The following is a 27,500-nucleotide window of genomic DNA, read 5'->3' on the forward strand; positions in this document are numbered from 1 at the left end:
GGCGGAGTGTTCTCCCCTCCCTCCCCGCTCCCCCCGCGCTCCCTTTACCAGACCCTCACCGGCGCTGCACATGTTTCGACGGTGCACAAAACAACGGCAACAACGGCATGGGCGGCGCGTGTGGCCCGCCAGCGCGGCTGTACAGGCCGCACTGAAACGCGCGCCAGACCAGTGCCCGGCCTAGCGACCACACCGCGGCGGCCAACGTTCTTCAGCATGGCGGCATGACTTCGCAGGCATTCCGCCTCAAAGCACGGCCGTCACCGCTTATTAAACCAATTTGCATTCGACAACCGGATCCCTCCTTGGAAGTCGCGCCGCGCACGGCAAATAGGGCGTCCTATAACCGCGCGAGGGGACGGCCGAGTACACCTTCTGTTGCTCCGCGTCCAATACCGCCAGGGTCGATCGGTCTCCCATCCTATGCCGACGCTGGAATCAAAGTGCCGCCCGCCGGCGCACAAAGAGCCATTGTTTCATAGCTCTCGAGGTTCCCATCGAAGACACTCGGCCGCAGGTGCATTCAGCGACCATTAGCGAGGGAGCCGCCGCCGGCTGTCACGGCCGAAATATCAAACAGCCGCCGGCACTCGCCCTTTCACTGCTGGTAATAACCACCACCAATTTCCTCGAACAGCGCCTGTGCCCTCATCACGTTATACCGACCACACGTCGATCCCGCTACCCCCCCCCCCCCCCCTCCCTCCCCAACGTTTTGCCGACCTCTCCCCGTCCACGCCCGCCACCCTCCAGGAGCGCTCTTCCTTGCAGAATGCACTTTAGCAGCTTTTCTTTAGGGCGACGAGCGCTTCCCCGGCCAGGTTTAAATTAGAGCCTGACAGGCCTGACTCATTGCCTCCCAAATCGAATAAATAGGCTGCTGGCAGGGCGGCGCGGCGGCGCGCCGGCTAGATTGGCCGGCTCGGTACACGGCCGTCGGGAGTCGGGTGTGACCGGGCCGGCCGGGCGGCGATCAATGGACGGCACGGCCGCCGTCGGACCGCCGGTCACCCGAGACAGGTCACACGCCGAGTCACCAGTCACCTGAGATAGGTCACACGCCGAGTCACCAGTCACCTGAGATAGGTCATACCCCGGACTGCCGGTCACCCGAGACAAGTCACACGCCGGGTCGCCAGTCACCTGAGATAGGTCATACCCCGGACTGCCGGTCACCCGAGACAAGTCACACGCCGGGTCACCAGTCACCTGAGATAGGTCATACCCCGGACTGCCGGTCACCCGAGACAAGTCACACGCCGGGTCACCGGTCACCTGAGATAGGTCATACCCCGGACTGCCGGTCACCCGAGACAAGTCACACGCCGGGTCACCGGTCACCTGAGATAGGTCACACGCCGGGTCACCGGTCACCTGACATCGGTCACACGTCGGGTCACCGATCACCCGAAATAGGTCGCACGCCGGGTCACCGGTCACATGAGATAGATCACACGCCGGGTCACTGGTCACCTGAGAAAGGTCACACACCGGGCCGCCTGTCCAAACGCATGGCCGCCGGTCACTCAAGACAGAACACGCGGGGGGGTCAAGACAGACAGGTCTTTCCACTGCCCTGGAGAAGGCACCCTAACCCGAATGCGCTTTTTTCCGGAACGCTGCATAAATCAAGTAGCATAGATCAGCGGACCAACGAGCCAGTTCGGACTGAACGTACCTACGCCATTAGGCACAAAGAAACTACAAAATGCTGTAAAGGCTGTGCGCGGGGCGAGAACATTCCAAAACGACGGGGCGAGAACATTCCAAAAGCCAGGCAAGAACACTCCAAAAAGGCGGGGCGAAAGCATTCCAAAAAGGCGGGGCCAGAACATTCCAAAAAGGCGGGGCGAGAACATCTAAAAAAGACGGGGCGAGAACGCTTAAAAAAGGCGGGGCGAGAACATTCCAAAAAGCGCGTAAGCCGCAGCTTTTGAAAATTTTGTATTATGCATCATTAAAGAGTTGACGTTTAAAGTCGCTTAAAGTGCGTGATCCAGGGCAAGTCATCCCTCCCCCTCCCCCCTGTTCCACATGAGAGCACATATGAGAGCTATTAACATTGTGTACATCAACGCGTTACGTTAGACGTATGACTCAATTCCAAACCAATTTAGGGATTGGGCCTAACAAAAATATCTACAAATTTCATTTTGGTTATTACGAGCAGAAAGGTCTGATTCCAGAAGTGATTGTTCAACACCCCGCAAGGACCAGGCTGGTTAATGAAATGTCTGTACCCATGGAACATTGATGCTTAGCCACAATAACCAAAGATTCGCTGAAATTGTTATTTCTTTCCCTCGCATTGTACCTGCCAACAAGTTCTTTCCCATCGGTCACTGTCATGGAATCTTTTTTCCAACCCCATACCTGCCCTCAGATATGATATAAGATATAGATGCAGATATAGCTGCCCTCAGCAGCCACAAACACAGGTGACCGTAAGCTCTCATGTTGACATCTCAGCAACAAGACCAAAAAAGCACGTGCCAGAGCACGTGACGGCGTGCCATAACACATGACGGCGTGCCATAACACATGGCATCACATGACGGCGGTATCTGACCCAACCTGAGCAGACCTATTCCGCCATTCGTTTTGTTTAAATCGGTTTTGGCTAAAGTAATAGACATAGGTAGACCCGACCGGAGCAAAAGAAAAAAACAGACTTCGATGGATGGCCTTGGTCAACTGGCGTTTTTCTAACGTTCTGGAAACGACTAGTCTACATGTAATGGCATTCATGACAACCTCATTATCAGAAATAATCTGTACAAAATCAGGTAAGATGGCCAGCAAGGAAAATGAGCTAACCATTGCCTTACATCTGCTCAGAGGTTGTGTTGGTTCACAGACGCTGGGTGGAGGAGTGATTCAGCTGACTGATAAAACCAGCGACATGACTGGTCGTGCCAGTACCTGAATTCTGACCTACATCGCGTCCACTTCATCTGTAACACCAGCCGTGGGTTCTGATCACACCTCGTTTCGATATCAACAAGGAGCCGCTTGATAGAAATTTGCAATTTTGACAATCATGAAGGAAATTAACACAGAATGGACAGATTATGCGGAACTATTCACTCTTTGCTGACATCAGACAGCGGGGATTATATACGTACTCCCAGTTTGGGGCTCCAGGATCTTTATTTATGGTTTTGTCACAACCAATGCAGTCAACATTGGCCCAATATTGAAAGGGTCAATACTGACTTTTTTCAAAAGTCATGGGTCTAGGACCTTTTTGCCCCCCCCCCCCTCCATTTGTCCCCCGTTAGAGCAAGATACAACTATGGAATCTCTGGCAGCCGCAACTCTGAAGGCATTTCAGGGAGCCCCTAATGGTTGGATAGCTGGAATTCGAAGTGCTTCTATTGCTTTGAAACCCAGTGAGGTATTACAAGATCCTAGTTTGGCTGATGAGTGTATTATTGCGTAGTTATAAGTGTATTAGGTGTACTATCCCTACTATTCTGCAATGATGAGAACAGGGTTTCAGCTGTCAGGTACCCTTTCATGGATGTTGGCAATCCTCTTCAACTTAAAGACAAAATATTTAAGTTGCATTGGTGGCATCAGGGCATGCCGATTGTCTGACACGCGTGTGGAACACGGCTTCCCATAAATGTGAAAAAGAAAATATGTGGGTTGTCCCGTGTGGTTTGCATGATTTTGTGGCTGAGAGCCATGAGTCAGGGTCTTGTGGTTATGTAAAATCAGAGACAACCAGCATTCAACGCCCAGTTCTTCCGAAAGAACAATGAGAACAAGGAACCAGGATTCAGATGGTCTGCTAAGAACCAGGGGGAACCAGGATCAGGGGTTTGACTTTTAGAGGGAACCAGCAGGAACCAGGATCTAGGGATTGTTTTGTTGAAAAGCCAGTGGGAACCAGGAACCAGGGTTTTGTTTTGTCAAAATCAGTGGGAACCAGGATCCAAAACTGGAAACCACGCCCATCTGTTTCGCGTTGGCTTCTTGTTGACTGATGACAAGAGCAGCCACATATCACAATCATCGCGCGACACCATGAACACTGATCCCGACTAGACATGATCCCTGGTGACGTCATCTGAATGGATGCACCCCAAGCCCGCGAGAACGTACGAAAGCATCACACGGATACAGTTCCAAGTCACCGGCCCCACCCAATGAATATAAAGAGCGGCACAGGCGTGCTGCTGGTGGCCACACAATCCCTAGAGCGGGCGAGCACCGTTAACAAATGGTACCATTAGGGGGTAGACGGCGGGGGCGGCGGGGCCGGACCGTCGTCCATCGGCGGCATCGGCGGCGTCACGGGCGTCAGCGGCGCGCTGCCGCGGCCACCGGATCGTACCGCTCGTCCATCAATGCGGGCGCCGGCAAAAAGGCGGCCGGTCGGCGGGCCGGCGGACGGGGTGTGTCGGTGGCGGCGGCGGCGCACCTGCGTCCATCGCCGCCGTTGATGGATGGCGAACCTTTCGTCACGCGAGAGGCCGAGCGGACGGATCGGGCGGCGCCGACCACCGCGGCCGCCTGACACCGACACGGCGCGCCGAGCGCGGCCACGCGTCGGTCTGGACCGACGGAGATGTCGCGTGCGGCCGCACTAAGACGGCAGTCTAAGGACAGAGTCGCTGGAACAGCGTCCGGCGGCTCCGCTTCTGGCTCGCATTTCGCGGAGTTATGACCCTGGTGGTGACCCGGCGAAACGGCGGTCTAGATGACGTAGAAAAGCAGTCTACACGAAAAGACGGACAAGACATCTTCCCACGGAATCCCCATCCTGAGGCCCCACTTCGAGACCCGCGGCGCCGTGCCACGCTCACTCACCTATCCCCTGGCCTTTACCCGCCAGCTGGCCGGCCAGCCGCTGCTCGTCTATTGTGACGCGGCAGGTCAGGCGGCCGGCCGACCAGCACCAGTCGACCCAACTTTCCGCTACTTAATTTCGGCAAGTAGCTGTTCGGGTCGTGAGCGCGCCGCGCGCCACGGCGGCAGCGGCCGGCGCCGCTCCCGGGGCGGCCATTACACACGGAGCCGCGAAATGAAGTCGCTACACTCGCCAGTATCATTCAGCTATAAACCATCATAAAGTGGCGTCGTCCTGCGCCCGGCGCGGCCGCCAGGTATGTCGGCGACATTTACGGACCGTAAGACGAGCGTCGGTAGACGGCGGGACACGGCGAGACGCGGTGGGGCGGCGGGGCGGCGGGACGCGGCGGTGGGACGCAGCGGCGGCGGTGAGTCGACGTCGGTCGGTAACGACTCCCGAGATTTACACGGCGGTCCGGGCCCAAATAAATCTCCGGTTCCATTTATGCAGCCGGTCGTTCGGACAACAGGTCGCCGCCAGACGATGCACGACACCAGCACAAAAACAGGGAGCCACCACGCCGGAAATTGGCCGCTGGCAAACAGCGCCACCGATTTTACGACGCCTCTCCGGCAGGCGAAGCACCTGGGCGACACACTCGTGGACGACCCACAGAATCAGCTTAGACACCGCGCACACGTAAAGCTGGTTTTCCGAGCAGCAAACTCGACCCAAAGTGGGCCTAGTTAGATGATCCTAGTACCAGTAAAAACATAAACTTGTCGCTAAAACCCCTTCAAAAAATATGTACCGCGTCCATTTTTCGCTTGCTCATCCGGCTTAATAGATGTATAAGCACGAGGCCTGGAACAAAAAATTAACAGCCAGGCTTATATGAGAACGCCACAGAATGGACCAGCATAACAAGCTGATTGGTAACGAACCACGCATCACTAAAAACAGACACGCTCCGAGTCTGTCTTACATAAATAATTATGCTGTGGGTTTTTCCCTAGAGCGACAAAAGGATCCAGAGCGTCAAATATCCAACAGCGTTTGCATCTTCCAAAATTCACACGGTGAGCATTCCAACGAGCAATGCAATGGAGGGGTTCTCACTTCAAACAGGACCGAAACATACATGTACGATGAACCAGGTAAATAGCAAAACTTCAAGTCACTACCTTTACAAATTATGCAATGCCTGCGAGTTGACCATCAAGGCATATGAAGAACATCCATTTTAATCACCTTCGAGTCCAAATTACGCTGTCAACGCTTTGTAACAGCGCTTCACTTCTATCACGCTGTCGCGACCACCCACGGCATTACAACCACCGTACGCACCTCTACTTGCGGGAATAAAAGAACGTTCACGATTGGCCCAGCGGGCAAGGGTCTCTTACCGAGAAGCACATTGGATGAAATTTGAACCAGTTCACATGCATCATGTGATACTCCCACTCCAAAAGCCAAAGTGCGCCTCGAAAAGAGCCACCGAGGTGAACGCCATGCGGGAGATACCAAAACCATAGTATAACGTTTCGTTGAATTCGCGAGATAATTACCTTATATCGCATATCGTCTTGTCTGAATCGAGTGTTTCAAGCTTTCATAGCATATATTTTACAAACAGTTTGACATATAAGTGTGCTGCAAACATTAAAGAACACACACATTGGAAAAACAATGTTAATTACATGTATTACTTTCATCCTGGTGAGCAGGGAATCAAATGAGATTTTTACCGCAGGGTCGGGTACTTTCGAGTGAAAATTCTAAACTAATCGGGAAGCTTTCGAGAAAACTGGTATAACTGATCAAATCGCACGTGTCTCATGTAGCAAGAAGTGAAATGTACAAAAAAGGTGGGATGCTCTATTCAATGACGACGTGTCGCCTTTAAGGTCGGAATTAAGTACCTGCACGTGCATCAATGGACAAGGAATGTCCCATTCAAATTGTGAAGCCAGTTATTCTAATGTGTCACAAACCGCCCACATTTTTCCATTTTCAATAGACTTTCAAGTCATCCTTTCCTCGTGTCTCTTGCTTATCGGTATACGGACATATGTGTGACATAATTTTCATCAGTTGTCTCCACTTCCGAGCGCAATATTTATTTCGGCAAATCGCGACCAAACAGGCATGAGATTGCGTAATAGGTAGAAAAGCTATGACAACCCTTAGCACTTCATTTGCAGAACAGTGCGTTTTTCATGTCATAATTATCCAGCCAGATCTAAGGCTTCATGTCGCGCATGCTGTAAACTCGAGCCTCGTCGGCGACGCCACAGCATGACCTTAAGACATTGCATTAGATTTGTTAAGGCCTTTGAAAAACCTATTCAGCGATTACCCACAAGCCAGCCCAGTTATGCTGGAGGCTATACTTAAACTAGAATAGCTGTGTTTGCAGTTGTGATGGGCTTTCATACGGTTGGTATTTTATAAACCACATTCAATCACTGTTGTGTACGCCACAAACGCACGATTTGGTGGAATAACAGTGGCAAATAGTCTCGCGCAATGGTTGCAGACGGCTTTCGTGATGGTTTCCTAAGGTGGCATTCATGGAAAACTGTCTCGTTCACAGTCACCCAGGATTTTTTCCTTGAACTCCCTATAAAATGTATTAACCCTTGCCGAAAGACGTCTAAGGCGGACCGCCCTGCCAACAGTTTGATTACTCACCTTCTGCCACACACAGGAGGCTGCAGAAAATAAATTGCCACGCGTAACTTGCATTGTGTTGTTGACCTAACTGCAAAACAAACTGCAAAAACCATCCGAACAAGAAGCGAGAGTTATTGCCGCGATGATGACAAGGTCCTGCAAGCATCGCTTTCTTAGAAAAGCTTATGAAGTGTTGGCACCCGATCCTATGTGGCCAACGTTCACCAGAACGACGCTTACCACGTGGACGGTGTCGAGCTGGGAGGTTAACAAAACCACCTGACTTCACCGCGTCGGAATGACAGTCACTGCGCATGACACTTGTGCGCACATGAAGCTTGCTAACAAATAAAACACCGAAATATTTTGGTAGCCTTCCAGGTCTAAAACGCCGGCCGCATTGGCAACCAGCACTACCCCACCTCAAGCACCGACGTCGACATCAGTGCGATAACCGGTAGCCAATCAACCAGCAGATGTTTGGAAGACCCATCCAGTCCAACGCAACATGTTGCGGCTGCGCTCGTGCGTCGATGACGTCATTGTAATCTATGGCATCTGTACAGGCCCGGATCTACCGGAGATCTGTTGCACTGTGATGATCAAAATAATGCATTTTAAGAAATCCAAATAAGCTCCGACATGATCGCATAAGATTTGCTAAAAGAACAACGCGATCGAAAGGCCACAAATGTTTATCCGCATGCTGGTAAAACCTCGACGAACAAACACTGTTCAGTGCGAGCTAAACAAGGATTGGAACAATTCACTTGAAACCCCGAGCGCATGACGATAACGTGCAAAACCTAGATTTGCAGCATAAATCGGATGTGTTTCGTCTACGTGCGCGAGTAAACAGCACTCAATAACTAAAAGGCGGCACTCTACCGTTAAGCTCCCCACCTCCACATAGCCCTAAAATGACCTGCCCGTCGCGCCCAAGTTCACAGCATTAACCTCCGATATCACAGCATTCAGCTGCCAGGAGTCAGTGACCCGCCAGCAGATACCTTCTGTTCCCGGACACGCCGGGTGCGATATATTTCAAACCTGACCCCAGAGCCTGATTTTAGATTTCGCGTTCACGAGATGCACCCGGAATTCAGCGCATTCTGATTTCGATTCCGTGACTTACCGGCCATCAGGCCGCTCCCACTGCGGCCGTCCATCCAAACACGTCACGGAGGCTTACTCGACCCGGGAGGCAGCAGCCGCCGGTTCATAGTCAAATATCAGAGTTGCACGCGGGCGGCACGTGAGGCCCGGCCGCCACGATCTGCCTGCTGTCTGCCCTCTCAGCCCCCTCCCCCGGCAGGGAAGAGCACCAAACGGCGCCGTGTACGGCTGACAGCCGGCGCACCGGCAGACACCAATCAGCATCGCGAAACAACGCCTGCAAGTAGGCTTGAGCCCTGCAGCCTCGTTCAGTGCCGCACTGCCTCACCAGTTCACATTAGTGGAGGCCACTCCCCACCCGGGCGATTCGCCATGGAGCTCATCAGCACGACATTAACGTGCCACCGTGTCTGAACTGGGGCGTCTCTGTTAAACTCAATTCATCACAAACTTCAAGGATGGATCTCTTTCACCATTCGGTTAACCTGGCACAGTCGTCTCCGGCCCAATCCCACACTTCCGATTGTTGATCCAAGCCACTCTATCTCCTCGCCCTCCCATGCTTCCACGCTAAGTTACTTTCCCTTTTCCCGTCCAAGTTTCTCTTTGCTCCCCTCGTGGAACACGACGCTTGCACGCAAACGACGTCCTCCTGTGAGCGACGACGGTCACACCACCGCCCAGCCGCGGACAAGCAGCCGTCATACCCACCACAAGTATCCACGATTCATTCAGCCCAGCCCCGGCCGGTCAGCCGGCACACTCATCTCCAATCACGGGCGGTCAGCCGGCACACTCGCCTCCAATCACAGGTGGTCAGCCGGCGCACTCACCTCCAATCACGGCCGGTCAGCCGGCACACTCACTTCTAATCACGGCCGGTCAGCCGGCACACTCATCTCCAATCACGGCCGGTCAGCCGGCACACTCGCCTCCAATCACGGCCGATCAGCCGGCACACTCACCTCCAATCACGGTCAGCGTGGCCTTGGCGCGCACCGGATCGCCAACGCCGTTCTCGGCCACGCACTCGTAGTCGCCCTCGTCGGTAATGGTGCGCACAGGCTCCACCCAGAAGCCCTTGCCCTGTGGAAACTCCACCAGCAAGTTGGGCAGCAGCGGCTCGCCGTTGCGCCACCACTTGATGAGCGGCGGCGGATCGCCGCGTGCCCGGCAGAAGAAGGCCGCCGCCTCGCTGTACGGCACCTTCTGGTCGCGCGGACGCTCGATGAACTCGGGCGGATCTGCCGAGAGGACGGGCGGTCACTATACGGCGTGGCTCGGGCACGGCCCTTATACGGCCGGCGGCGCGTCCGGGCCGCTGAGACCGGCACGCTCAACGAAGACGAGCGGGCGGCCTCACTCGGCGGCCGATTGGGGCGAGGCTGTATATCCCGAGCAGCCGAGTCGTCCTTTCCGCAAAGGCAAGGAACCGTCCGAGGCATGGCAGCATCCCCAAACGATGCACCTTGAAAGGATGAAGCGGCCCCATTCCCAGCCGACCAAGAAAGTCGTGAATGACTCGTGACACCCGCGCCGCCGTTCGCCACTGCCTCTGTTCAACAAGAACCGTTCGGCGTGCATTCGTCCACATATTGCGACGCTGTAAGGAACACCGCCACAAAACGGCCCCGGGTGACGGGCTGATGCGACGGCTCGACACCGACGGAGGCTGGTGACTCCGTTGGCCCGTCTGGCGCAGCCGTGTGTACAAACAGAGCCCCCCGTAACGGCCAGAGCGCGGAGGTCAGCCCGTACAGGTGAAAACGACGCGGCGTCGCGGCGGTGGCGACCCTCAGGTCGGGCGATCGCCCACCTGACATGGACAACAGTGGTCGGCGACGCCGTGACAGCCGCCACCGCCGCGGCGCCCACACCACCACTACTCACGTGTCAAATACCGGATGTGAAGTCCAGTAATGTTTGAACCTGCAACCGGACAGCATCGCCAAATGAAGCGGCTGCGTTTAGCGGGCGCGACGGCATGCGTGCCGGCTTTACTCGTCACCTGTGCTGTGCTTTGACGGGGTGGGGCGGGGGGGGGGGGGGGGCAGGGACAGCAACTGCCTCAGCGAGCTCCGAACCTGGTCGCTAGTGGAGCTGATCATGGGCATTGGCCCGGTATGTTTCATTCTAGGTGCCAACAGCCAAAGTTGTTACATAAATATTTTCACTTAGTTGGAAGCCGAAGGAAGAGTTCGTTGCAAAAAATGCACGAATATTTGCGCAGCATCATCATTGTTCGACGCAAAAGAGCCATGATTATAAAGCCTAACAAGATATGCTTACCCAACCCCATATCCTCAGAACCCCCAGTATGCCATGCACATTCCAATGCTACACTTTCGTCGACACGTTCACACGTTACCCCGCCACATTCTAGTTTTACATTCGCGAATAGCTTAACTGCTACAATCTGCGTTCACCATTCAAACAACTAATCGAAGTATATATGTCACACCACCGGGAAGTATACACGTCACACCACCGGGAAGTGTACACGTCACACCACCGTCGCGGACTATTACCCGACGAGCGGGAACAGCCCGGCTAAGTGGAGGCGTTCAACAACAACTGCTCTGGTCACAGCGGCGCGGCGCGGAATCCACTCTCCGTACACTACCGGGGCACAGCGCCTTTCACGAGTGGCAGGACATTCATCGCCTGAACAGCTTCGAACTGACGAGGCGCCGAGAGAGCATTACCAGATCTGGCGTCGAATCACACCATTCTCCGCGTGTTTTTGCCGCCCGCCGTCCAACAAACACGCCATAAATCACGCCGCTAACTAATGGGCGAAGGTGATGGCGCAAGTAATAAGACCACACGGCGCGAGAGCTCCGCCAAAGAGGCGGCTCCATCAGGGCATTGTTGACAACATCGCGGCCAGAGCGGCTCGGAGGGGATGATAAATTGAGACGCCGCCACGAACCGACTGTATCCGCGCTCAGCACACACCCAAACCAGACACGCACAGCTCGCCTGGCTCCACTCGACAACAAAGTACAGAGCCGGTCGGTGGCATGCACAGGCGTTCCGCAAGGGATCAGTCACCGACATTCGAGTAGACACGACACGACGCTCATTCCAGTGTCATTGCCACCCTGCCTCACAGCTAGAGGTGCTGCTGACATTCGCCTCTACATCAGAGGTCACTAGCGCACCAGCTGTCAGCGCTCGGCTGACTTCCACGCAGATGTCGCGCTGCTCACCCTCATGGCAAGCAGAGATGCCAGTCACGCGTCTGAAGCACGGTGGCCACTGCGCAGCTGTTTTGGGCTTTGACGTTACCATATGCATAGACGGCATCGTATTCGCCCATGGTCTTCCGCAAATGGATCTCTTCGATAGCAGCATAGATCACGTCAACTAGTCCGTCTTAATCAAACAATCTTGACTTGCCATGGCTTACTTGGGCTTGGCAATTCCATACAACATATAGATAAATACTGCCATTTAGCAATAACTGACCAGGGCATACAAATGTCTTGTGCCATCAAGATTCCAGCCTCCCAAACCCATTCTGCATGTACTCTGCAGACGGCAGTGAGCCTCCAGCCACGTCCCCTGGGTGTGCGGCCATCTGTCCCCGTATGTGCTGTGTGCTGCATGAATACACAACAAAGCTGGATTTGACCACGTTACAGACTAGTACCGCCGAGGGTACACTATATCCATGTATCGTGTGCATGGCCCCGCGTGCCTCACTGAAGCATGTCACAAACCCAGTGTGTTTAATGACTTTGGCAAAGAAAAATGAGACAGGCGTCGAAACAGTATGCTTAAAATATGACGACTTTTGCTTCACGTAAAATATGATGACTTCCTTCATGTAAAACATGACTGCATTTGCTTCATGTAAAAGTAGAGTAAGAAACTTGTGACGCAAAAGAGAGGATGCGCCGTTGGCACCATAATGGCGGTTTACAACACAGAACAAACAGGTCCAAAGGGCATGGAAAACACTATTCTTATTACAGCCGGCCAGCCCGCGACGAACTCGCACACCACCTCAGCAGCTATACCGTCCTGGGAATTCGCGGCGCCACGACACCCGTCCGCTCTGACGTCCTATGACGTGACGCTTGTGTGGTGACAGCCGGCGCCGGCCGCGCACGCGCGGTCACCCCGACATCCAGACGGGCCGGGCTTTTCGGCCCAGACGGCGATTAAGTCGACTTAACTGGGCCATTCGTCGCGCGAACGAGTTCTGACAGCGACCACGAACGTGGCGCCAGTGTCCGGTGGACGATGCTGTGTTTCTAACCTTGTCAGCACCGGGAAACACGTCTCTGCGGACGGTAACGGAGACTCATGGCGCGCCTCTGAATGTATAGTTCACAGTCCACAGCGGCTCGCGCTTCGCCCGCTGGGTGGAAGGAGCACCGCGTCCCAGCACGACACGCCCATGCCGATTCGGACTCAGGGCACGCGTTTATTTGCACTGGCATTGGTTCATTCATTATCCTTATCACAAGATTTCGTTAAGGTTTCGCAGCTCTAGCACAACGATGATGTCCGGGACCGCAAAAGCGCTCTCTCTCTCTCTCTCCCTCTATCTCTCTCTCTCTCTCTCTCTTCTCTCTCTCTTCTCTTCTCTCTCTCTCTCTCTCTCTCTCTCTCTCTCTCTCTCTCTTCTATCTCTCTCTCTCTCTCCTTCTCTCTCTCTCCTCTCTTCTCTCTCTCTCTCTTCTCTCTCTCTCGTCTTCTCTCTCTCTCTCTCTCTCTCTCTCTCTCTCCTCTCTCTCTCTCTCTCTCTCTCTCTCTCTCTCTCTATCTCTCTCTCTCTATTTCCTCTCTATCTCTCTCTCTCTCTCTCTCTCTCTCTCTCTCTCTCTCTCTCTCTCTCTCTGCTCTCTCTCTCTCTCTCTCTCTCTCTCTCTCTCTCTCTCTCTCTATCTATCTCTCTCTCTTCTCTCTGTCTTCTTCTGTCTCTCTCTCTCTCTCTCTCTCTCGAGCCCTCCTTCTCTCTTCTCGTCTACTGGCCCCTCTCTCTGTCTTCTCTCTCTCGAGCCCCTCTCTCTCTCTCTCTCGAGCCCTCTCTCTCTCTCTCTCTAGAGCCCTCTCTCTCTCGCTCTCTCGAGCCCTCCTCTCTCTCTCTCTCTCCTCTCTCGTCCCTTCTCTCTCTTCTCTCTCTCGAGCCCTTCTCTCCTCTCTTTCTCTCGAGCCTCTCCTCTCTCTCTCTCTCTCTCGAGCCCTCTCTCGAGCCCATACCGACCCCCGTCCCAACTAATGTGTACCTGCCCTCCATATTGTGGCAAAAGAAGTGTCGGATGCCTCTAAAAGCAAGCGCGGCCGAAGACGCGTCGCGCGGAGGCATCCGGCCAGCGGCGCAGACATGGCAGCACAGCGTGCCACGCGGGGCAGCGCGTGGCAGCAGATCTATCGGCGACCAACCGCCAGCAATGCGGGTTAGCCTGCCACTCAAGGCAGCGTACGGTGCATGTGCCCGCTGGCGACAAACCAAAGGCGCGCATTGCGGGTTAGCATACCACGGCAGACTCGCATCACGCGTGCCATCTAGGAGTGGAAATATAAACATTAAGAGGCCATGTCACGCAGTCAGTGGGTAGCTACGAAAGCTCAACAATGCTCAACGAAATTCCATGAAAACCCAAAATAAACCAATGTCTAACCCAATCGGAACCAGGCTGAGGAAAACCCGGAAAGACGACATCTGAGGATCCCTGCAAGGAGAACACTTCAACGCGCACAGGGACGAGGCGATATCATCTGTTTTCAACGTCGTTGACGCTTTCACAGGTGCACGTCAGCACGGTCGGTGCTAATGCATTTCCGCACTGCGGGTCGTCTGTTTCAACAAAAGGACACGTTACGACGTTTCGTACAACTGGAGCGCAATTTGCAAGCGTACCGACGCGGCCCACAGTCCGCCAACCCCCCTCCCCCCCGGCGTAGGGCGGACATGTTCGGCGAACGGCCAGTCCCCATTTCTCACATCCAATCAACAGAGCGGCGGCCGTCTGTTTCAGATGATGGTCACAAAGCCACGTTAATGCAGCGTCGGGAGCGACACAACTAATAACACACGGGGGAAATCCGCCGGCTCACCAAAAAGACGCTTACAGGCGTGGGCGTTGATAATCGGCCAACCCGGACGACGGGTGGGCCAGGTGTCGCCGAGCGGTGCGTGCCGGATGTCGCCCGGGTCGGCAGCGTTATCATAGAGGCCACGCGCGTCACGACCGCCGTACCTGACGTCACAGACTCGGCCAAAGTGGCCGCTGAGGCGAGTATCTCGTGGCAGTACGGCCAGGGACTCTGGGACAGGACCGTCTTCGCCTAGTACCAGTGACAGGGCACGGCATCAACAGTACGGCCAGCACTGATGGACTCCTGGACCAGGACCGTCTTCGCCAGTACCAGTGACAGGCACGGCATCAACAGTACGGCCAGCACTGCTGGACTCCTGGGACAGGACCGTCTTCGCCCAGTACCAGTGACAGGGCACGGCATCAACAGTACGGCCAGCACTGATGGACTCCTGGGACAGGACCGTCTTGCCTAGTACCAGTGACAGGCACGGCATCAAGCGTTTTGCAAGCGTGCGTCTTCATCCAGCGGATCAGAGACTGCATACAAATGTGACCGGAGCAGCTGGACATACCCCATATCCCAGCTGGCTCCCTCAGTGTGCGTCCTGTTTTTTACAATGACGCTCACCCTCTCGTGCGTCCGGTGTTGCCCGCCTCCGGTGTCTCCGGTGACGCCCGTGTCCAGAGCATCCATTAACACCCCGTTCCCGATTGCCTCCGGTGACGACCATTCCCAGTGTGTTCAGCAACGCGCGTCCCCGCCATCTCCAGTGACGGCCGTCCCCGGTGTACCTACTGAAGACCGTCCCGCCATGTTCAGTGACGGCCGTCCCCGGTGTACCTACCGAAGACCGTCCCGCCATGTTCAGTGACGGCCGCCCCCGGTGTACCTACTGAAGACCGTCCCCGCCATGTTCAGTGACGGCCGTCCCCGGTGTACCTACTGAAGACTGTCCCGCCATGTTCAGTGACGGCCGCCCCCGGTGTACCTACCGAAGACCGTCCCCGCCATGTTCAGTGACGGCCGTCCCCGGTGTACCTACTGAAGACCGTCCCCGCCATGTTCAGTGACGGCCGTCCCCGGTGTACCTACTGAAGACCGTCCCCGCCATGTTCAGTGACGGCCGCCCCCGGTGTACCTACTGAAGACCGTCCCCGCCATGTTCAGTGACGGCCGTCCCCGGTGTACCTACTGAAGACCGTCCCTGCTCGCTGGGCCCTAATGGCATCCAGGTGACGAGCTGGCCAGCCGCCGGCGCCGCGCGCACCGCACACGGCACTGGTCACACAAAGCGGCGCTTGACGGCTGCCGGCGACAATGGAGCGGACAGTGCTCGGACACGACGACGTTTCAGCCGGCCGACGGCGCGGCGGGTCCGATTGGCCGCCATTAATCCTACAATGACCCCGATTAGGAGCAAATATGAATTGCTAATGGCGCTGGATGGTTGAATGGTCTCCGGGACATTGGCATACATTTCCCACCCGGACACCTGGGTGACTTTTTGGCCGCGTGTTTGGCGGCGCGGCTCGACTGCGCCCGCCGGCAGGCGACATCACCAGCAGCGGTGCCACTCCGGGCCGGACCAGGCACAGACACGCCGCCGGTCTTTCAGCTCCGCCTCGCCAACGCTCGGAGTCAGATGGATAAAGTCACATCACGAGACGACCCACCGAGCACCAGGCCCCTCGGAGATCGGAAGAGCCCAGCCGCCGGCGCCGGTCCCGGCCCAATGACTCGGCTGCCGCGCCTCCCGTCCGTCCGCTCGTGTGGGGCGGAGTCGGGCGACAGGCGACGCCCGCCGTTGCGTCCACCGGCCGCCATGAATCAGCCGGCCGACGTGTTCATCTGGCGGCGGCAGAGAAGGGCCGGCGGCGGCGCCGGATTGGCCGCACGGCGCTCGGAGCAGGCGCACCGCCGCCAGGTGCCGCCCGCTTCCGCCCGACGGCACCGTCTCCGTAGGCGATGACAAGGCAGCCGCCGACGCGGCCGTCGGCCGGCGAAACACGCTCGGATGCCACTGGGACCGGGCCGCATCAGCGGCGAGCACGGTCTGAAGCGGACACGACGGTGGTGCATCACCAGCAACGGTTATCACGCGAGCCGAGCATTTACACATTGGCATGTCATGGACCGGTCTTCTGTGGAACTGATAGCATACGAACCAAATTCAGGCGTTTTGGTGGCATCATGCTACCAAGCGGGCTGCGTTTTGGAAAACATGTGGTACATATCAGGCGTATCTCCGGTGGATACACGGTGTATCTTCGTGTATCCTCGGTGGATACCAGGCGGTGCTGCAGGTTGGTCGGCACCCTGCAACATGGGGTATGACAACACAAAGCGGTGTTGGAAAACTTGACGTTTCCTAGAATGATCTATACCAGGAAATTTTGTACTCCAGAATTGTGACTAGGTAAAATGAAATATCTTGTACTCCATCATGATGCAACAAAAACAGCTTTTGAAAAATTTCAGTTTACCTCTTTGCGCGCGGACAAAATAAAAGCAGAAGGTGCGATAGCTTGAGAATTGCTGCTTCCATCAGGAGCCATGTATTGATATCTGCAAGAGCACAAATATTGCACCCACCAGACTAAGACGCCCAATAGCAAGCAGCCTGTGTTGCCATCTTGGTATATGGTTTGTTAGGACTTAACCTACCATTGACGACGAACCGCATTAATTGTCAAGGATGCAACGAACAGTCATAGACAACCACAAGCCCAATCATGTGCCACAGACGGCCGCCTACTCACGCGCCACCACTGTGCCATGGTAATGCAAATAAGAGAATCACTCGCAATTCAGCGTCTGTAACGTCTCAACTATCCAGCGGCTTGCACCTGCCTCCCAGCTCAGGCTGGATGTTGAACATAGCAAAACTCTCCAATTGGTTTTCATGATTCGCCTCCTCGTGACTGATTTGTCAAGAGCATAAATATTCTCCTTGCGCTCATGCCTTGGACAGATTTGTACACATCTGGAGGGAAGCTATATGGAGATTGGCATTACGATTATTAAGGACTTATTTTTAATCATCCAGAACCGCCATGTGGTTGGATATTTGGCCATTTCCTGGTATCCGGAGTACAAAATGTCACGGCAGATGTGGATTTAAACCAAGTTAAATTTGTCACTTAAGGGTGTTAACTTAAAGCTGGTAATTCAGGCTTTACAAAAATACTCCTTTAGGTCGAAAACAGCCAAAAAACAGCCATGAATATATATACATACATACATATATATATATATATATATATATATATATATATATATAAACAGCCAAAAAACAGACAGCCACCTCACTCCGGCAAAAACACCGGGACACCAGAGTAACATGAACCCATAACTTTGGCCCGGCAAATTAAGAAGGGTTTGTTAGGACAACAACATCAATTACTTGCAACATAAATTATCATATTTCGCGATAATATCGGTTAAAACGTATAAAAACCCATTAATACACTGCATTATCCGCCGGAGTCAGCAGAGTGACTGACTACGATCCCTTTTGGCCGGCCTGCACGGGTCTGTCAGGCATTGTACTTGCGCTGGCTCGGTAAATCGGTTAAGAATGCTGCCTGTCTCTGTTGTTCGGGTGGGACGTGCAAAGCCTCGTGTGTTGAACTTGTTGGAGTTGGAAGGTGGAGGGCAAGGATGTTACGCTGTTTTAATACCAGTTAGCTGGTGGAGCGTGAGTAGCGTGACCGTGGTGAAGCGTGAGTAGCATGATCGTGGTGGAGCACGAGTAGGTGGCCGTCTGCGGCATGTTTATTTGCATTTTGTGTGTAACATTTTGCTCTGGCTGTGCGTATCCTACCCATCCTCCATGTTGGAGGGTGTATAAGCCCGGTGTGTAGCCACCCGCCATTTTGGAGTACATAAGCCCGATGCGTAATTACCCTCAATTTTGGAGGGCGTATACACAGAGCCTTTCATAAATTGCAAACCCATGTATATGTACATGTGTTTCATAGCACAGAGTATGAGACTGCGTTGTTTCAGTGTGCCATGTTTAATACTGATGCTTCCTTTTATTTACAGTGTTTTTACATGAATTGCTGCATATGAAAAGTAGCGCTTTTGTTGGGTACCACCCACTGTACTGTTATCTCTCAAAGATAACCTAAATAAAACTGTAATGAACCGCAGCACTTATATTTATACAATAATTTATCTTATATATATATATATATATATATATATATACAATAATTTCATACTCTACTATAGAAAATTTGGACTCAGCTACCAGGACAGTTTTGGCATTTCCAACACTGACACAAATCATATAAAACTGTACATGCGTTGTCCATCCTGGCCTGCAATAGCCGTTTGCTGGAAAATCGCATGTTGGGCCAGCAGACTCGACAACATCGTCATGCTAGCGAGACTGCCTGGGTTCACATTTGCCATCGCTCCCCCACCGTTCCCAAAGAACGATTGCCTCAATGGCGTGTTAGGTTACGACTTGGTCCACGTACCAATCAGATGATCCGATCATGTTCAGCAAGCCTCACCGCGTCAGCCGATACATCGGGAGAGGCCCAACTGGCTCTCAGCCCCCGCGTCGGCGCTGCCGCGCTGGTCAGCTTTCCTGCCAGCCAGGTATCCCCAGCCGCAGAAACACACCGGCCTGCCAGCCGGGTATCCCCAGCCGCAGAAACACACCGGCGCCCGTGCCCCACACGTAATCCGTCAGCAAGACGTCAGCAAACACGGCGTGTGGACACGACTCGGGGACGCGATTCGGTCGTGACATAGGCGGCTGACGCGTCGGTCGCGTGTCGGACCGCCATGACGAGACTCTGCCGTGAGGCGTCGCCGGGTCGGGCCGGGCCGGGCCGGAGAGCCGACATCGACGCAGGTGCGCCGCCGCCGTCGCCGCCGCCGCATTAGTGGGCAGCGCGCCCCGGCTAAATGTCCCATTGTGGCTCACTGCGACCGGCTCAATTAGACAAGCCAGCAAGCATTTTGATGCAAATCGGAGGGCACCGCTGCGTTTGTTACGGCCCATTTGGTATCTGGCGGCGGCCGGTGCCTCAGCCGCACCCGACACAAAGGCTTCGGCGGCGGCCGCGGCAGCGACAGCTCATCTGGTGCCGCATTCGACTGTTGACAGGGGCCGGCCAGCGCGCCACGGCAAACACGGCGCAAATGAAACAATCGATGGCGCCATCGGCGCGCGGCATTACCAGCTGAGCTGTCCCCCGGGGCGGGCCACCGCACACAGGACGCAGGTCGCAGCCAGGCGGCGCACCAGACGTTGGACGAGGGCGGGCCACCGCACACAGGACGCAGGTCACAGCCAGGCGGCGCACCAGACGTTGGACGAGGGCGGGCCACCGCACACAGGACGCAGGTCACAGCCAGGCGGCGCACCAGACGTTGGACGAGGGCGGGCCACCGCACACAGGACGCAGGTCACAGCCAGGCGGCGCACCAGACGTTGGACGAGGGCGGGCCACCGCACACAGGACGCAGGTCACAGCCAGGCGGTGCACCAGACATTGGACAACGGGCAGGCGGTGCACAGGACAGAGTCAGGACGTCCAGTCACAGGACAGAGTCAGGACGTCCAGTCACAGGACAGAGTCAGGACGTCCAGTCACAGACGAAGACGAACGTGGGGAAATGACGCCTGAGGGAGCAATCGTTTGCTAATGTAAGCGATTTCCAGAAAATCACAAAGTCCAAAGCTTAACCAAGTACTAAGTAAACTAAACTATTCATGGAAGCTTTCGCCTTTTAGTTTGGAGAATGGATTAACCTGCACCGCCGACAATTCAAAGAATGTGCAAGCGCTCCTCCAGAGTGGGGCTAGCCCAGTCCAGTACCGCCCACGTGACTGTCGCCCTACTCAGACAAGATAACTGTGGCATCAATCCACAAACCACGGTGCAGGAAAGCTGTATGCTTAGGCCTGACACGATAAGTGCAAACAAAACAGACGGGCGGAATAACAAGAACAAAGAAGGCTAAAACAACAAAGCTTGCAGGGTCTGCGAAACACAATTCAATCAGGGTGTGCATTTGCAAGCCAGTCAGAGGAGCCCAGCCCGTGTCCCCGAGCGCCGGGGCCAGTCGGAGGAGCCCAGCCCGTGTCTCCGAGCGCCGGGGCCAGTCGGAGGAGCCCAGCCCGTGTCTCCGAGCGCCGGGGCCAGTCGGAGGAGCCCAGCCCGTGTCTCCGAGCGCCGGGGCCAGTCAGAGGAGCCCAGTCGTGTTTCCGAGCACCAGGCGCGGGCAGTCGCACCGTCGGACAGCTCGTCAAGAGCGGCCGCCAGCCCACGAGCACAAGTCCACCACATACGCACCAATCTCCGATGCAGTTGGGGCGGTTGCTCGAGGACGCCTTACACATCTTCCACCTTCCTCACCTCAAAAGGGCTCTCAAAAACAACTCTCCAGCAAGAGCTGCTCCGGGGTTATGCCTGGTGAGCAGGAGCCTGCCCCGGCTACACCCAGCCACCAGGCGTCCCCTGACCACACCCAGCCGGGGGCCAACAGCCGAGTGATCCCGTTCGTGCGGGTGCGGCATTGTCTGGGTCGCTGCTGGTGACACTTCACAGAAGGGCCGCCGACGCCGACGCCCGTCGAGGAGTCGCACCGCCGCCCATTGTCACACGGCCGCCGAGCGGTGCACCGGCACAAAGGCTTACAGCCGGCGGCGCCTTCTTCCGGGCGCGACGCCTTGGACGCCGTGGACGCCGTGGACGCCGTGGACGGCCGATGACGGATATCCTCGCCCGAAGGCGCTCTGCCGGCGCCGACACCGACACCGACACCGAGACCGAGACCAAGACGGTGTCCGGCGCCGACACAGACACCGGTACCGACACCGAGACCAAGACGGGGTCCGGCGCCGACACCGACGCCGACACCGACACCGACACCGACACCGACACCGACACCGACACCGACACCGACACCGACACCGAGACCGAGACCAAGACGGAGTCCGGCGCCGACGCCGACACCGACACCGAGACCAAGACGGGGTCCGGCGCCGGCTGCGACGGCAGCCGCCTGCACTCTTCAGCCGGTGCAAACAAGCATAATTCAGCGCCGGCCGAGTGATATTACGAGCCGACGTCGGCCCGAGGGAGTGCGGGTCGTGACCGGCGTTCGAAGCCGACCGATCGACCGGCGCCATAACCTGCGCTCCGACAACAAACACAGGGACACAGCGCACCGGCGGGGAGGCGGCGACCGCCTGCCGGCCGCCCGGACCCCGGCGCCCGCTGCCCCCAGTCAAAAGTCGTGTGTCAATGGGGCTTTACGACGCTTCTGAAACCATATGGCGACGCCTGCCTCTCATCCTGGCAGAAAGGGCGGGCACCGCGGCGAATCAAACCCTACAGCTAATGGTTCAACGTAAAAACAGTAACTTATATACACTGTCCAACTCGTAATGTCACTCAAGTGACATGTCGACGCAAATTCCAAAATGTTGATGGTGGTAGCAAAAAGGAACGAAACTATTAAAATTTGTATACTTTTGATGCGATATCCTTTCTTTAAGTATCACATGCGGCCAGTCCATTTGAATATAAGTATCATGTTTGGTGTTGTTAACAGGGAACTATTCAAACCTTGTGCTGCATGTTTTGGGTGTATTTAAGGAGTACGAAAATTTATCACATTCTGATTGAGGAATGTGACACGAGCCATAAATAAACCATGAGTCCTAGACATTAGGAGCAAAAAAGGTATACTGCGCCCCCGGCACGTAAAATCGTTTTGTGCCAGAATCAAAAGATAGTCGTAGTATAGCATCGCAGAACCTCAATTGCTCGTGGAGCTGTAACCGCTAATTCCGTTCTGAAACCTATCACGAAATCGCACGGATGACTTTTTCCGGTTACGAGCTGAAGGCTCCTTCTCCCCAGCCTGGGTTAACCCGTAACTGCTATTCTAGCGACACGGGGACGGAGTTGCCCTGGTCGATCCGGAAACCCTCAGGTGGATACATCATGTACCGGTTCCATCCCTGATGCGGCAGGGCCTCTGACCTGAGTATCTGACACATGATCGGCGTGGGGACACGTCACTGATGCAGAGGGATCCCTCACCGGCACAGGGAGTACAATGCCTCATTGGCGACGAGACACCCATTCGGCTTATCGACCCCTGCCTCCTGGTTGAAACGGTGCGGAGGGCCCCTTGTTCGGCCTCGCCAACTCAGACTAGCACAGGTCACTGTCTTACTGTGGGTGCAAACCATTGTGCCATCATGTGTCATGCCCCCTGCCAATGTCAAGAGCGTCCTGACGAACGCAAGACGCCTTTTGACATTTGAGGCCCCACTTCTGTCCATGTTCAGTAAAAGTGACCATGCCCGACTTTAGCCCTATTGCTGACACGAGGCCCCTTGTTGGGCACTGTGAGCCCCTGATCAGCACAGAGGCCAGACCAATGCACAATCTTTCGGATTACCATTAACGGGCCTGGCCCCGCCCCGACTTGGGAAGGAGGCCACAGGGCCAAGACGGGCGCGGGGCGGAGTGTTTGGCATTGCCTTCTGGCTGAGGTCCCTACATTCCCCCCCCCCCCCCCCCCATTCTGCCCTTCGGACCCTTTGATCAGACCCTTGATCGTCGTTTCCTCGAGGCCAAGAGGGCTCCACGGGACCTCGGAACCTTAAGTCCTAAGGAAGGTCAAATGTCCGTCCCACCGAAAGCGGCGTTCTCGCTCCCTTATGAAGGTAAAAAATGGGGCGGTTTTTGTGCCCTCTGGAGCTTGACGCCACTTGAAATTAGAGGATTTAGAGGCATTCGTGGTACTTCCCTAGAAATGGATGCCTGTTCACAATGCAGGTCATGATACTCGGAATGCTGGTATCGGGTACCTCTTCGATGAGAGGTCCGTCTTCGCGGTGCTTTCTGGAATTGAGCGCCTCTTGAAAATAAAGGCTATGGTGTCGGAAACAATGATTTTAGTGCTCCTTTCCCGAATGGGCCGACCCCGCATCGTGTCAAACGGACAAGGCATACATAAAGTGGCGCTCCTGGGAACTGATGACTCCAAAAAAAGGGTTTGGGACCCCTTGTGGTGCGTTTTGCGTTTTGGAAAAAACACTATGTGGTTTCGAGATGGGGCTTTAGTGTGGCCCAACGGGGTGGTCCATGAGTGGCATGACAAGGGGGTGGGTGGCATGACACCATGCCTCCTTCAATCAAGTTGCGGGACCTCCTGTCGGCATTGTTCGATTTTAAGCAGAATGAGGCCATCAACTTCAGACAGAGCTGGACCATTGCCACCATGTCATTCAATGCAGTATCTGCTTTAGCCTCAGTGGCTGGTACCTCCGGGACAAGCCCAACAGCCCCTTAAAATCGCTGCCTTCCTGCAGACAGGTGCTGTGTCGACATAGTGGCTGGTTCTCCTTCAACAAATGATCCCGTCTTTAAAGCCGAACAGGATGCAGTCTTCATCCGAAATTTTCGGAGGCTATGAGACATCTATGAAGAAACATTGCTAAAACGCAACGCAATCTGCTGTCCCGCGCTCATCTTCGATAGATGAGCTCTTGAGGATGAGCGCAGCTCTCAATATTGAGTACCGGCAATATACTCACTGTTAAGCGCTTCAATGCCGTTTAACCAGAACAGCGTCGGAATTTTGCATTCATGGTATCGAAAACCCCTGGGCTAAAGCTTTCTTTCTAATTTTATGTCCGAATCATGAACGCAGAGTAAAGTAGACAAAATCCATGGGGAATGTATCTCGAAAACAGGGTGAACAAGGTTCATAAGTTCGCCGGCCCCCCAACCCCTCCAGAGAAAACGCAAACCGCCATCCACGCCGCCGGCACGTGTAAGATCGGTTGCACTAGCAGAACACTAATACCTAATCAAACCACGCCCTTGTAGAACTCTACCTACGAGCAGAATAAAGACACAGAAGAGTGGGTGAATTATGAACAAATTGTGGACGTTACAGATATGGTGAAATCATCGGTATTTGGAGGCACTAATGAACCATCGAAAACGCGCTTGGGGGACTAGAAACCGAGACCAATTCCTAGGTCATATAGGTAATATACATTCGTCCCACGGGTTGGACGGAAGCCATAAACTGAACATCGCCCAGTTCACTTTGGTATTCATGATAACGGCGCACTTTAGTAATTCACCTTGCAATTTCTGGCGAGCGGCGAATTTGGTAAAATAATGGCCCGGGCTTTGCTGGCGGAATTGTGGCGGCACCACTGGAGGCGCCAGGCGCGGCGCTGCGGCCGGGCCGCCGACGCCGCCCGACCCGTTTATGACCGCTGCACCCATCCAGCAGAGCAAAACTGCACTCCCGAGTGATGCCACTTAATACGGCGCGGATTCCTCCGAATCCTCCCATCTGAGCCGAACGGACATAGTGAGTTGACGTGCCGGTCACGGCCCCGTGGCCGGGTGTTGTCACGGCCTCCGCGGCAGGGTGTTGTCATGACCTCCGCGGCTGGGTGTTGTCATGACCTCCGCGGCTGGGTGTTGTCATGACCTCCGCGGCTGGGTGTTGTCATGACCTCCGCGGCTGGGTGTTGTCATGACCTCCGCGGCTGGGTGTTGTCATGACCTCCGCGGCTGGGTGTTGTCATGACCTCCGCGGCTGGGTGTTGTCACGACCTCCGCGGCAGGGTGTTGTCATGACCTCCGCGGCAGGGTGTTGTCACGACCTCCGGGGTCGAGCGTCGTCACGACCTCCGGGGTCGGGTGTTGTCACGACCTCCGGGGCAGGGTGTTGTCATGACCTCCGCGGCAGGGTGTTGTCGTGACCTCCGCGGCAGGGTGTTGTCGTGACCTCCGCGGCAGGGTGTTGTCACGGCCTCCGCGGCAGGGTGTTGTCGTGACCTCCGCGGCAGGGTGTTGTCGTGACCTCCGCGGCAGGGTGTTGTCGTGACCTCCGCGGCAGGGTGTTGTCACGGCCTCCGCGGCAGGGTGTTGTCGTGACCTCCGCGGCTGGGTGTTGTCACGGCCTCCGCGGCAGGGTGTTGTCATGACCTCCGGGGTCGGGTGTTGTCACGACCTCTGCGGCAGGGTGTTGTCACGACCTCCGGGGTCGGGTGTTGTCACGACCTCCGGGGTCGGGTGTTGTCACGACCTCCGCGGCTGGGTGTTGTCACGACCTCCGGGGTCGGGTGTTGTCACGACCTCCGCGGCAGGGTGTTGTCATGACCTCCGCGGCAGGGTGTTGTCACGACCTCCGGGGCAGGGTGTTGTCATGACCTCCGCGGCAGGGTGTTGTCACGACCTCCGGGGCAGGGTGTTGTCATGACCTCCGCGGCTGGGTGTTGTCACGGCCTCCGCGGCAGGGTGTTGTCACGACCTCCGGGGCAGGGTGTTGTCATGACCTCCGGGGCAGGGTGTTGTCACGACCTCCGGGGCAGGGTGTTGTCATGACCTCCGCGGCAGGGTGTTGTCACGGCCTCCGCGGCAGGGTGTTGTCATGACCTCCGCGGCTGGGTGTTGTCACGGCCTCCGCGGCAGGGTGTTGTCATGACCTCCGCGGCAGGGTGTTGTCATGACCTCCGCGGCAGGGTGTTGTCACGGCCTCCGCGGCAGGGTGTTGTCACTGTCCAACTCCGAGCCCAAGTCCGAGCCCGAACCAGAGTCCGAGTCCGAGTCCGAGTCCGAGTCCGAGTCCGAGTCCGAGTCCGAGTCCGAGTCCGAGTCCGAGCCCGAGTCCGAGCCCGAGTCCGAGCCCGAGCCCGAGCCCGAGCCCGAGCCCGAGCCCGAGCCCGAGCCCGAGCCCGAGCCCGAGCCCGGACCCAGGCTAGGGCCAGGGCCAGATGTTTTCTGTTCCGCAATGCCACCGTCGCGCTGGTTCGTGAATGCACCTGATTGTGCTCGGAACACATTGGGCTGGTTCTTGTATCAGCGAAGTTTGATTTAAGTGTGAATAATTGAGACGGCGGTGTTGTATTGAAGCGTTATCCCCCCCCCCCCCCAGTACACGAAATCGGGATGCTTTTCCAGTGTTGCGGAAATGGAATGGGAATGGATTGTCTGATTGCACAGGATGGAACTGTAGCTGTGCTGTGAGGAAAGACGATATTAAATCATAACTAACAAGCATTGTCTTTTTGGTCAAGAGGGCCAAGGAAGCTTACTTGCCGTTTCTTCGGTATGCTCTTTACCACTAATTTCAGATGATGATGGACCACAAGTTATATTTGTAAATACTCGCGCTCGTCTAGCTGTGAACGTATCAGCACAATAAGCAGCGTCTGGAAGAAGGGTCACGTGAAATGGGTTGGTGCTTTCTCACGTGCTATATCTGACCGTAATGAAGGAACTGCATGGGCCACTAACAAACACACTGTTCTTATCTCCACTGATATAATGGCTCCAGGATTTCCGTTGCTGGTTGGTTGCGAAGCCTGCTTTCTGTCAGCCCGATCTGGCGTGGATTTGGCGATTTCAAAACTGTATCCGTACTGTAGCCTGCTGCCACACCAGCTACAAAAACAGGATGAATTGGCTTTTGTAAAAACGTGGGCGGAAATTTAATGCCATCCACACTTATCTTTGGGCAGCGTCCCGTGGCCGGAAAATGAAACCGGACGCCAACTTTATTCAAGTTTCCAATGTCTCCAATGTCTTTATGAAATGATTTCGGCACGGGCTCAGCGACCATCCCAGGATTTAAGCCGCGGCCAGGCACTTAAATCAGGTTTGAATACTTTGTCAAATAGCGAGTATGTAGTTGGCAGTGAACCGAGGCAACCCATTCGCATGTCTGTGGCTGGCCGCTGGCCCCCCAGACCTGCACTGTCCAGCCCTGTGATGGGGAAAGCCGGGCCGGGCCGGACCGCATCCGGAGGTCGCGGCAACACCTGGTCGCGGAGGCCGTG

At 55.4% G+C, this 27,500-nt stretch overlaps 1 protein-coding gene across 1 annotated transcript in view; it reads right to left on the minus strand.

Annotated features, from left to right (window-relative positions):
• Lar (tyrosine-protein phosphatase Lar) overlaps window positions 1-27,500 on the minus strand; it is a gene marked incomplete in the record, with an annotated part of 167,496 nt that overhangs the window by 85,140 nt on the left and 54,856 nt on the right. The window contains 2 exon segments of the mRNA XM_037238801.1: window positions 9,559-9,837; window positions 10,484-10,522. Of these exon segments, the coding sequence (XP_037094696.1) occupies window positions 9,559-9,837; window positions 10,484-10,522 (318 nt within the window).

The sequence above is a fragment of the Pollicipes pollicipes genome, unplaced genomic scaffold (genome assembly GCF_011947565.3).
Source record: "Pollicipes pollicipes isolate AB1234 unplaced genomic scaffold, Ppol_2.1 Scaffold_3087;HRSCAF=3621_pilon_pilon_pilon, whole genome shotgun sequence".
Lineage (NCBI taxonomy): Eukaryota > Metazoa > Arthropoda > Thecostraca > Pollicipedomorpha > Pollicipedidae > Pollicipes > Pollicipes pollicipes.